The 12,459-nt window shown below is 36.2% G+C and overlaps 1 protein-coding gene across 3 annotated transcripts; it reads right to left on the reverse strand.

Annotated features, from left to right (window-relative positions):
* Positions 1 to 9,207: 9,207 nt before the first annotated feature.
* On the reverse strand, positions 9,208 to 11,824 carry LOC120149283 (mitotic checkpoint serine/threonine-protein kinase BUB1-like). 3 transcript variants are annotated; one of them, XM_039162123.1, is made up of 8 exons: positions 11,690 to 11,820; positions 11,224 to 11,365; positions 11,029 to 11,119; positions 10,447 to 10,557; positions 10,266 to 10,353; positions 9,889 to 9,992; positions 9,551 to 9,640; positions 9,213 to 9,465 (listed from the first exon to the last, which is right to left on the reverse strand). In XM_039162123.1, the coding sequence occupies exons 2-8, from the start codon at positions 11,331 to 11,333 to the stop codon at positions 9,304 to 9,306; spliced, it is 756 nt and encodes a 251-aa protein (XP_039018054.1). In that variant the 5' UTR covers positions 11,334 to 11,365; positions 11,690 to 11,820; the 3' UTR covers positions 9,213 to 9,303. The 3 variants fall into 3 exon arrangements, with proteins under 3 accessions (XP_039018055.1, XP_039018054.1, XP_039018056.1); XM_039162124.1 differs by lacking the exon at positions 9,551 to 9,640 and having other exon boundaries at positions 9,208 to 9,465; positions 11,690 to 11,824; XM_039162125.1 differs by lacking the exon at positions 11,690 to 11,820 and having other exon boundaries at positions 9,215 to 9,465; positions 11,214 to 11,304.
* Positions 11,825 to 12,459: the final 635 nt, after the last annotated feature.

The raw sequence follows: 12,459 nt of genomic DNA on the forward strand, positions 1-12,459 counted from the left end.
GAGGCAAATTTGTTGGGAAGGCACTATGTGACCTTGGCTCAAGCGTGAACTTGATGCCTAAGTCAATTTTCGTGAAGCTTGGGATAAAAAATGCGAGACTCACATCTGTCATCTTGCAATTAGTCGATCATTCACGTGTGCGTCCTGAAGGGCAAATTGAAGATGTCATCATGCGGGTTGAAAAATTCGTTTTTTCTGTTGATTTTCTGATTCTGGACTGTGAGGTCGACGCCACAGCACCCATCATCTTGGGGCGACCCTTCCTAGCTACCGGTCTTATTCTCATCGACTTGCGAGAGGGACGAGCTGACCATGCAAGTGGCCGATCAACATGTCACTGTGAATATCTTCCGATCTCTCAAGTACATGGATGATCCTGAAGAATGCCATAGCATTTTAGAAGTAGATATATCAATCATGAAAGAAGCAGATCAATTTTGCCAAGCCAATTTCATTCAGCTGGGACCTGATGAGGAGCTATTTGAAGACTTGAAGGCTGAGAGCCTAATGATTTTTCTATCGAGGAACAATAGGCTAGCTTCCTCAAAGCTAGCTCAGGTACGCGCTTTGAACCTTTGAGTTTTGAAGAGTTTGTTCCTTCCAAGCCCTCATTACACCATGCCCCTACCCTAGAACTTAAGAATTTGCCACAACATCTTAAATATGCTTATCTGGTAGTAATGAGACTTTGCCTGTGATTATTTTCTCTGCCCTTACCCCTAACCAAGAATCTAGTTTATTAAGTGTTTTGTCACAACATAAGAAAGCGTTAGAATAGACGATGACAGATCTGAAGGGAATAAGTCCAACTATCTGCATGCACAAGATCCTGTTGGAAGAATGACATGGCAAATCCATAGAGCCACAGCAAATATTAAACATAATCATAAAGCAAGTTGTGATGAAAGCGATTCTCAAATGGCTTGACGCTGGAGTCATTTACCCCATTTCGGATAGTTCGTGGGTAAGTCCAGTCAATGCGTGCCAAAGAAGGGAGACACGACCGTGGTGGCGAGTGAAGACAACGAGTTGTACATACACGCACAGTCACCGGTTGGCGTATCTGCATGGACTACCGCAAGCTTAACAAGGCCACCAAGAAGGATCATTTCTCTTTGTCATTCATCGATCAAATGCTAGATCGACTAGCTGGCAAGGTATTTTATTGTTTCTTGGACGGATATTCGGGGTATAATCAAATTGTCGTCGCACCAGAGGACCAAGAGAAGGCAAAATTCACATGCCCCTATGGCACTTATGCCTTTCGAAGAATGCCTTTTGGACTCTGTAATGCCCTGGTAACTTTTCAGCACTACATGCAAGCTATATTTTCTGACATGGTTGAGGATTTTCTGGAAATTTTCATGGATGATTTTTCTGTTTCTGGAGATAACTTTCAAAAATGCCTTGGCAATTTGGCAAAGGTACTGAAGCGATGCGAGGAGGCCGATCTCGTGCTGAACTGGAAAAAATGCCACTTCATGGTGACCAAAGGCATTGTTCTAGGCCATAAATTTCTACAAAAGGCATTGAGGTAGACAATGCCAAGATCGAGGTGATCGAGAAGCTACTCCCACCAAATTTTGTCAAGGGCATTCGGAGTTTCCTTAGCCATGTTGGATTTTATAGACGATTCATCAAGGACTTCTCCACAATATCCAAGCCCTTATGCACCTTGCTGCAACAGAACCAACCATTCGTGTTCGATCAGAAATGCCATGGCGCATTCAAAGAGCTGAAGCAAAGACTTATCTCTGCACCGATCGTAGTTCCCCCAGACTGGACGACATTGTTCGAACTAATATGTGATGCAAGTGATTTTACCGTGGGGGTTGTGCTTGGTAAACGTAAAGGTAAAATCTTTCATGTTATATATATGCTAGTCGTACCTTAAATGAGGCACAATTGAATTATACCACCACTGAAAAAAATTACTTGCCATGGTATTTGCATTTGACAAGTTTAGGCCATACTTGATAGGCACCAAAGTCATAGTTCACACCGATCACTCAGCTATAAAATACTTAGTGAACAAGAAAGATGCAAAACCTAAACTTATTAGGTGGATATTACTACTGCAAGAGTTCGACTTAGAGGTCATTGATAGGAAAGGTATTGAGAACCATGTTGCAGATCATTTATCTAGGCTAGAAAACATTTCTGAATGCCATGACATTTTTGATATTAAAGAAGAATTCCCTTATGAGAAAATTTTATATGTCACGATAATTCGTGGTACGCTGACCTTGTTAATTTTCTTGTTAGTGATGTTTTTCTTATAAATTGAACAGTCAGGGCAAAAAAAAGTTTCTGCATGATTCCAAGTTCTATTTTTGGGACGAACCGTACTTATTCAAGTAATGTGCCGATCAAATGATTCGACAGTGTGTCCCCGAAGACGAGCAACGCGATATCTTACACCATTGCCACACAACACCCTGTGGAGGGCATTTTGGAGGTGTGAGGACTACTGCAAAGGTCCTCCAATCAGACTTTTATTGGCCATCACTATTTAAGGATGCCCACGAATTTTGCAAAGCATGCAACAGATGCCAACGCACTGAGAACATTTCCAGAGGACACGAAATGCCGCTGCAAAATATTTTGAAGATAGAGCTTTTTGATGTTTGGGGCATTAATTTCATGGGACCGTTCCCATCTTTCTTTAGAGATTTATACATCTTGCTTAAGGTAGACTATGTATCTAAGTGGGTTGAAGCGATTACCACACCGAGGAATGACTAGAAGACAGTGCTCAAGTTTCTTCACAAGAACATCTTCACTCGATTTGGAGTACCACGGGTCATTATCAGCGACGAAGGCACCCACTTTGATAACAAGCTCATTGCCAAGACATTACAAAAATACGGAGTGCAACATAAAATTGCCATGGCATATCACCCACAAACTAATAGGAAAACTGAAGTGTCCAACAGTGAGATCAAGCAAATTTTAGAGAATGTGGTGAACCCTCGAAGGAAAGACTGGTCCCCAAAACTCGATGAAACACTCTGGGCCTACAAAACGGCATTTAAAACAACTCTGGGAATGTCTCCCTTCAAGATGGTTATGGAAAAGCCTGCCACCTACCAGTTGAGCTAAAACACAAGGCATACTGGCGATAAAGAAGCTAAACTTCGACGCGCAACTCGCTGGGGAGAAACGATTGCTCAATCTGAACGAAATGGAAGAGTTTCGAGTGCAAGCATATGAAAATGCCAAGCTCTACAAGGAAAAGACTAAGAAGTGGCACGACAAAATACAGTTGCCACGACAAAATGCGGTTGCCACGACTTTTTCATGTGGGCCAGAAAGTACTGTTATTTAACTCTATGCTCAAACTCTTCCCGGGCAAACTGAAGTCACGGTGGTTGGGACCATTCAAGTCCACCACGTTTACCCATACGGCGCTATTGATATCAAGAACATGGATGATGGGTTCATCTTTAAAGTCAATGGCCAGCGCCTGAATGCTTACCAGGGAGTCCCACCATTGCGTGACAAGTCGGCGTTTCTCTTGCATGACGTCGATACTGGCCCAGCATTTTAAGGATACCGAGACATTTTCAATTTACTCATGTGCATAAATAATTTTGATTTTGCTATTATTTTAGTCTTTCTTTTTATTAATTGCTTTTATTTTATTTTTGTTGCAAGGGATATTCCACATGGCTAGCATGTGAGGTGTATGGTGGAACCTTGTGAAAATTTGGGCGGCATACTTGAATAGTAAAAGGAGGAAACTTTTTCACTTTTCACTCTTACTCAGGATTAAATATTTTTACTCTTTCTTTTTGTTTTCTTCTCGCCTAGACCCCACCTTCCTATTTAATATTCTTCCCCAAAAATCTTTTTTGTTCTTATCTTCTTTTCACTTTTACTTTACCTTTTCACTTTTACTTTCTTTCATCTTCTTCTTCCCTCCGTTTTGACCTAACCTCTATAGTCAACCAAGCTCCACGCTTTCCACCGCTTTCCTTACTTTGTGTTTTCATCATGGTAAGATCCCGACTTTCTTTTTCTGCACCACCACATTTTTTGGATGATGTCACCCGAGACTGGTTTCAAACCATAAAAAAATGACGGATCTTTTTGAGTTGGGGTTCGTCTTCTCCGAAGAGGAGAATGTTACCTTAGGAAGTGAGGTGCTCGACGTGGTTAACAAGCATAAGTGGCAAAAATTTGCCAAGCATCCCGCCACTGTTAACACATCGATAATGAAGAAGTTTTACTCAAACATCGCTGAGCCCAACCAACATGGCATTTTAGTTCGCGATATTTCTATTCGATTTACTCCTACTGCTATTAATCGTTACTTTAAATTGCAGGTTCTGGAAGACCGCCATACCACATTCGCGCAAGACACAGACAATGAAACATACCAAGGCATTCTGGAAGACCTCTTTCTTCCTGATACCCAATGGAACGGCCAGTAACTGAGTCGCAGGACCGTGGACCGGGAGAAGCTGCTCTCACAAGTGAAGTTGTGGAGGTAAATGTGTCGATGTTAAATTATATAGGTCAATGATTGGTTATTTACTTTATCTAACCGCAAGTAGACCGAACATTATGTTATTATTTGCTTATGTGCTAGATTTCAATCATGCCCTAAGGAATCACATCTACAAGCCATTAAGAGAATCTTTAGATACCTTAAGGATACTCCTAGTATAGGACTTTGGTATCCTAGAGACTCTAGCTTTAGCTTGCATGCCTTCTCTGATGTAGATTATGGAAGATGCAAAATAGATAGGAAAAGCACTTCCGATACTTGTCAATTCCTAGGAAATATGATGATTTATTGGTTTTCAAAAAAATAAAATAGTGTTACATTATCTACCATTTAAGCAGAATACATTTCAGCCGATAGTTGTTGCGCATAAGTTTTATGGATGAAACATTGAAATTTGTACCATACTTATCAAGTGTGACAATACTAGTGCTATTTGTCTCACTAAAAATCCGATCCAACACTCTAGAACTAAGCACATTGAAATTAAACATTATTTCATTAGAGATCATTTCACAAAAGGAGATGTAATTCTAGAATTTGAAAATATTTTATATCAATTAGCCGATATTTTTACAAAATCTTTAGACAAAGAGAGATTTTGGACTCTTAGGAGAGAATTAGGTTTAACTGACCTACCTTGACTTAGTGTTTAAAATAATTTTAACACTTTTAATTAGCAAAATGAAAATTGCTTATAAAAATAATATTTTTGAATGCATTCTATGCTAATAGTTAAAGGGAGTTTATGATCTTTAGTGAAAATTAATGATATGTTCAAATAAAATTTTAAAGGTACCGATACCCCCTTGCTCTGTATCAATACTAATTCAATATGTATCGATACCCTCCTTGAATGTGTATTGATACCCCTCGATGGGTACCGATATCCCCTGTCGGGTTTAGGCTTTAAAATCCCTAAATTTCTTCATTTTACCAAAACCTAAAACTAAAAACACTCCCGATGTTCCACTCATTTTCACCCAAAATCTTCTTATTGCTCAAATCCTTCGAATACAAGTCGGATTTCTTCCATTTTTCAACTTCTAAATCTGTTGCATTCATCAAATTAGTGCAAACAACAACAAATTCCACTCAAATCCAAATTTCAAGGGAATATTTTCTAAAACACTATTTTATTGATTTTTAAACATAAGACTAGTTTTAGTTAGTTCTCAAAATAAATATCAAGCATTTGATAGATTATAGTTTAGAACTAGGATCTATAACTAATTTCATCAAAAACACAAGATTTTTCAAAAAAAAAATAAATTTTTTAAATAAAAAATAGTTTTGTTTTAAATTGTTGTTTTTGATTTAATTATGTTTAAAAAAAACTATATGCATAATAATTTTTTAAGCTTAGTTTTCAAAATAGTTTTCAAATTTTTCCCATTAGGTTAGTTTTTAGAGAACCTTGAATATTGAGGACTCATATTGAGTTTTGGGATTGATTGTGTTGCATATATGTGTTTTAAAATTGTAGGTACTCTATCATATTCCAATTTCGTAACCATGTCTCATTCTAAACGACCTATGACATCGTTTAGTCGATCAAACCGATCTCCAAACCCACCTCTAATTCCACCTCAAAATCCTATTCCACCACAAATCCCTAATAAGCCGGAGATGACTATTCGAAACTCGTGTTTTGGTGAACCAAACCGTAAAGGTCTCTACACTAGGTTCATTCACCACTTCGAGACTTATAGTATTAGGGAAGAACGTATCTTATCTCTACAAACCATGATAGACATGAAATTTAAATATCTCCCTACCCTCCAATCATGGAAATTTGATAAACTCTTTCAGCTTGAACCAATTGTTTACCACCAACTTGTTCGTATTTTCTACTCAAATGATGTTTGTGTCCAAAACGAGTCTAGAACCGCAACCGAGAGTATTCGGTCTTATCTCCTAGGCCAATACATTCATATTTACTAATACTACATCGCTAATGCATTTGGTCTAAATAATAGAGGGTTAGATAATGAGCGAGATATAATGGATACTCCTTATAAAGCCAAGTCTAGTGCGAGTGTTTTAGATCATCAAGAACGTTTTCTTCATCTGATTATCTCTTGGTGGTTTAGACCTTCGGGAGGAAAATACTCTACTCTTAGGGCACTTGACTTATGGTGGATACATTGTATCCAGAAAAATAAGAAAATAAATCTGCCACAAATTATCTTTGCGGAGCTCGTTAAAACTGTAAACAATTTCCCTTCTAAACATGTAGAAACTTTAGTTTACGGATGTCTGTTTAGCAATATGTTTATCAAAGCCAAGCTTAAGGTAGAGCTTGATGTAGCCATCCCCCTTACCACCCAAATCAATCTTACATCTTTACGTAAATCGGGATGAAGTGGAGACAAAGATCAATAGGTTCGTTCAACTCTAAAAACTCCAGGTGCTAGCTCTTCACAAGCTGCTCCGACTCCGGCTGATGCTCAAGAGCTAGAATATCTTCTACGGGATGTCGACAATCCCGTAAATCAGGCCTACGACGAGCCAATCTAGTAAGAGAGTCAGATGCCTCCATATTTTCTATCGTTCATGGAGATATTTGACATGAGGTTTACATCCCTTGAGTCTCAGCTCACTGCACAACATCAAGAGCAACAACGGGCAACTCAAGCTCGTTTTGATGAACTCAACACTAGGGTCGATGCGCTTACACAAGATGTGGCTTCTATATGGGCACATCTATCTCCTTCTGATCCTCCGACAGATGATTAACCTTCTCTTGCTAGTTTTCTTAGGTTGAATTGTGAACTTAGTTGAATGATTTGGATCAATTTTTAATTTTGGTTTAGATTCTTTGTGTTTTGAATGTTTTTGTTTGATTTTGGATGATTATTAGTTACTTGAACTTATATTACATTTTTATGTTAAGATGCATCATCTACATTTTAGATCAAATTATGACCAATTACACATTGTTTATGAATATTGATTATGGACTAATGACTAATATTTCTCTTGGCTTTGATCTTAGAAGCTATATCTATATAAATCAATTAACTATTTTATTAAAAACTTGTTTAAACATTTTATGGAGTCTTTTTTATTTAACAAAAAGGGAGAGAAATGTTATAGTAAGGGGTAGTTAATTAGGGGAGTTAATTTTCAAAGTAATTTTTCAAAAGACAAAAATCTTAAAATTTATAAAATGTTTTGTTATATCAAAAAGGGGGAGATTGTTGAGAAAACATTTTGATATTTTGATATAACAAAAGTGTTAATGAATTTTAAGATTTTATATTCGATTCAAAATTATATATTCGATTAAATTATTCGAATATCAAAAATATTACTTCAAGTTTTCAAAGATCAATTTTTACTCCTTGCTTAATGAAAATTGTGATTTATTCTTAAAATGTTTTTGGAATAATTTTTACAAAGAATTTCGAACCATAATCGGGTCAAAATTTGATTTTAAATAGGGAGGTACCGATACCTTCTTTAGAGGTACCGATACCCCAAACATCGAATGCAAAAGAGGTATGAATGCCCTATAGGGTATCGATACCCCTATATACAGAGGTATTGAAAAGGTATCGATACCCCTTGTGTTGATTTTGATTCTGAGAATAACAGATTGCAATATAGGTACCGATATCATGACAGGTATCGATACCTCTTTGCATAGAAGTATCGATACCCCCTTGAGAGGTATCGATACCCTTATTTTTATAACGGTCAAAATATTTGAATTTTATACAGGTAGTACCAATACCCATTGAAGGGGTACCGATACCCATACGCTCCTAACAGCTTTTTCAAGTGGATTTTCACACTACAATGGCTCTATCATCACCAATTTGATTCTCAACGGCTAGAACTCATCCAATGTGTATTTAAACAAGTTCTTGAAGCCTTTGATCATTAAACATTACAAAGAAAAGCTAGAGAAACAAGAGAGAAAGCATCAAACATCAAGTTTGAGCAATTCAAGACAAATTCCTTTCAATATTCATTTTGCTTTCAATAACACACTTTGTGCTCAATTATATTTATCTTTGAGTGTTCTTTCCTTGTTCTAGAATTGTGCAAACATTCTACCTTGTAAGGTTTTTCTATAAGTTTACAAAATTTGTACGTTTCTCTTTGGGAGAGAGTATTCTCAAGAATTTGGGGTATAATTCTTAAGGGAGTTGTAAGGTTACTCTTTGTCCTCAAAAGAAAGACAAATTTGTGAATTTGTGAAAAATCCTTAGTGTGGATAACTAAGGTAGTGGACGTAAACTTTAGTTGAGAAAGTCGAACTACTCTAAATCGTTATGCAAATATTTTCAATTTTCTGTCAAAGCTTCTATCAAAGTTTTAATTGCCAATTCACCTCCTCTTGGCTAATTCATCCGATCGATTAACTCAACAAAATGTTTTGCATATGTTTTTTGATTATTTAAAAGGTGAAAAGGAGTATTGCATAGATATCTTCATGACTTTTTTAAATAGGTGCAAATGGCTTATACATTAGTGCGCTGATCTACTAACAGGTGAATCGTGAGTCCTCTTCTCCTCAATGCATTTTAATAAATAATGTGCAATATCATTCACATTAAACCATCAGGAATGTAGTGTTTATTGTGGTAGAGTTAAATCTAAAAGATTAGAAATAACAGTTCATACATTGTCCATAGGATCATTAGTTTTCCTTTTATAAACATCATTATTATAGTTGCTGATGTTTTACAATATATCAAGTAACAATCTATAGCTACAAGCGTACAAGAAATTTGTACTAAACCTTCAGTCATTATCTATAATGATGAGATGGAAAGCAACACTTACTTAGAATAGCGAATGAGGAGATTATCAGGTTTGAAATCACCATGAATAATGCCAACACTATGCAAAGTTTCCAACATATAAAGCATCTCCATAGTGTAATAAATACATAATACCTCTTCCATGAACTTGCCAGTGACAACATAAGAATTAATGGCATCCTGTACAACACAATGGCAAATGTAAGAGAGGCATCCCTTTTCCCTTATGTTTAGCTGGAGCTGTAGCATGAGGACATTAACCTACCTGAAGTGTCCCATGAGATAGATAGTCACATATGAGTATGCTAAAATCATAATAGATATGAATTTTATGCGCAAAACCAAAGCTTGATCTCTGATACAATGAAATTAGAAAAATCAGAAAAGCTCATTGGACCAGCAAATACTGATAATGATGTAAAATCATAAGCAACTAGAATTGTTGTATTTGTTCGCCTGATATGCGTTCATCAAGTTGACGGTACATGTAGAATTCCCAAGGGAAAGCAGGCTTTTGTATTTGCAAGAGGAGTTCGTACAAATTTGAAAAGAGTCCAATATGTGAAAAAACTGTGATCTTTATCAAAGGAAGGAAAAATTAACCTTTAATGCAACAACATCATCTGGATTCCTATCAACATGCGCTTTAGATACTTGAGCAAAGCCACCCTGACCAGCACACCCCTTAATCTGATACTTCCTTCCACCTTTTGAAAATAAGAGATAAAAGAATAACACATTTAGTTCCTTACAAGATGAAAGAAGTTGCTTGTAAATATTATGAAAGCCTTAAGCAAAAGTACATATTATTGTTGGCAGCAAATTTGATCTCATATTTTTCTGTAATCCTCACCCTCACCTTTAATCTCACTAATTATTCAAGTAGATCTGGTTTGGAAATTTTGGATAGAATTTTTTCTCACCACACAATGACTTCAAAGGATCAAGCTAGAACCATATTGTAGCATCACAAAAAGTACCTATCTCAATAATTTTATTCCTTGAATATTTCTTCAAAGAAGATAAGGCTACTTTTCCAGAATAAGCTTTCTTACTCAGGTGGTATACCTAAAATAAATGTCAAAAAGGCTAAAATAAGACTAACCAGTAGCAGACTAAAAAGTGAAGAAACACGTAACAAATATTGGCAAACTCTCTCACATCATATTTTGTGATTTGTGGCTGTATCTTCTTTAAAAGCTCTTCTACGGTGAAGGGAGACCATGGGTTAATAAATTTCTTGCCAAACTCAGCATGTTCATCTCCATCAACCTGAATGGAAAGAAAGCAAGGGTTTACCCAACCAGGCGTTTTATTTCAAAACTCAAACAAAGCGCACCTTCTGATGTAATGTATTACTCTTTATTAGTGAAATGTTTATCAATGATACCTAGTTATGCATCCGTAAAAAGGGTAAGAAGGAAAAAGCTGACGTTGAAGCCTTAGCATATTATTTAGAAAAGATTCAAAACACTTAACACCAATGAATCTATGAAACTTTCGAAAACAATAAATGCAAACTCCATCTTATGGGGAAAACTTCAAATTACCATAAGAGGAAATTATTTTGCCTTAGCTTGATATTTCCATGAAATCATACATAGTGAACTCTCATCACAATATTTGAAATGTGTATAAATCAAAAAAGAAATATCCAATTCTGCACCTACTGTATATATGCACACAAGCATATAAAGTCATAACAACGGTGCTGGTAGCATCCAAGGGTTAAGCTTTAAATACCTTCCCAAGCGAAAAAGTATTAAGCCTTTCAGACATTCTTTTAACAAATAAGGATTGTGCCAACTTTAGCTTCTCAATGGGCTCAGCTTTCCTTTTCTCCAAAAACAATAGAAGTATCAGTCATCAAAAACATAAATCCCAATAAAAAAGAAAAAGAAAAAAGAATTAAAATAAGGGAAGAAAACCTTGAAATACCCATTCAATAAATTATTTGTGCTTCTTCCCAATTCCTTTGGCTTCAAGGAAATATGCGCGTACCACTCGTAAAGTGAAGAATGTCCTATACATATCTCATTCTCTTCCATTTCTCTAAAAATACTCTCGTAATCTTTACTTCCTTCAAACTCAGAGGGAGACCACACAAATTTCAGTTAATGCAATATTTAAACTGTAAACTCATGCATCAAAGGCACCGAATCAACATAAACTTTTTAAGAATTGTTTAGAGCAAATAAACAAAACCTACCGCAAAATTCAAAGCAAAAACTCAATTAAGTTGTCTGAACCCTAAAAAATACGCAGCTTAAACAATATTCAACAAATTGAAAAGATTTCTAAATCCCCCCCCCCCACATATAAAGCATATAAGCTTGAACCATATAAAAACATAAAAAACGCAAAAAAAAATGAAGTCAACCGATCAAATAATTTGGCTATCAACCTTAATCAATCGTAGCAACATCCCGGAAGCAAACTCCAATTAAAGCAACATCTTAATTTTTTAAACGAAAAGTAAAGCACAAGAGTGAGAAGATATAATTATATAGATGAACCAAATCTTAAGAAATCTAAGGTCGTTTCTGTATTGGGAGGGAGATCTTTGATTTTCAATTCGTTTGATCATGGGCAGGTGCAGTTGGGCCTAGGCTTTGAGGAGAAACTGAACCCGATCATTTCAACCCAACCCGACAGCATTTTTGAAATTGGATTCAGAGTGGATTAGATAGGGACACTAACAAATCGGAGTCGGATTTAAAGTGCTTTACACGGTAAATTTAGCCTTGTACCCAAAAAAATACGATAAATTTAGTGGATTGTTTTTATTCGAATGCCGTAGATGGTAGTCATTTGATCTCGAATTTTATTGGTCGATTCGTCTTGATACTTGAGTCTAAATCTAATGGTTGTTTCATCGGAAAATATCTCAAACCCCGTGAATCTCAACTGAAACATTTCGACTTCCTCACTTTTGACCTCCAACTCGTGGACTTCAGAGCAAGTTCCTACAAAATGGAGGTCGGATTTGGACTCAGGGTGTCGATGCAAAACAACCTATGAAATTTGAGACGATGGCCACCATTTATGACGGTTGATGATGGTTGGTGATTGCATCCGGTGACTGTTTTATTTTATATTTTAATTTATTTTATGTTAAAATAATAAAAAATGTCATGTCATACGAAAATAATAATAAAATAATTTAAAGTAATC

The sequence above is a fragment of the Hibiscus syriacus genome, unplaced genomic scaffold (assembly GCF_006381635.1).
Source record: "Hibiscus syriacus cultivar Baekdansim isolate YM2019G1 unplaced genomic scaffold, ASM638163v2 tig00111000_pilon, whole genome shotgun sequence".
Taxonomy (NCBI): Eukaryota; Viridiplantae; Streptophyta; class Magnoliopsida; order Malvales; family Malvaceae; genus Hibiscus; species Hibiscus syriacus.

What these genes read in the sequence shown, in the direction of transcription:
- LOC120149283 (XM_039162123.1), bottom strand. Translation starts at nt 11,333, where the DNA reads ATGGAAGAGAATGAGATATGTATAGGACATTCTTCACTTTACGAGTGG. An exon ending in CACAAATCACAAAATATGAT is followed by an intron (nt 10,354 to 10,446) that starts GTGAGAGAGTTT and finishes CATTTATTTTAG; the next exon opens with GTATACCACCTGAGTAAGAA. An exon ending in TATCTCATGGGACACTTCAG is followed by an intron (nt 9,466 to 9,550) that starts GTAGGTTAATGT and finishes TGTGTTGTACAG; the next exon opens with GATGCCATTAATTCTTATGT.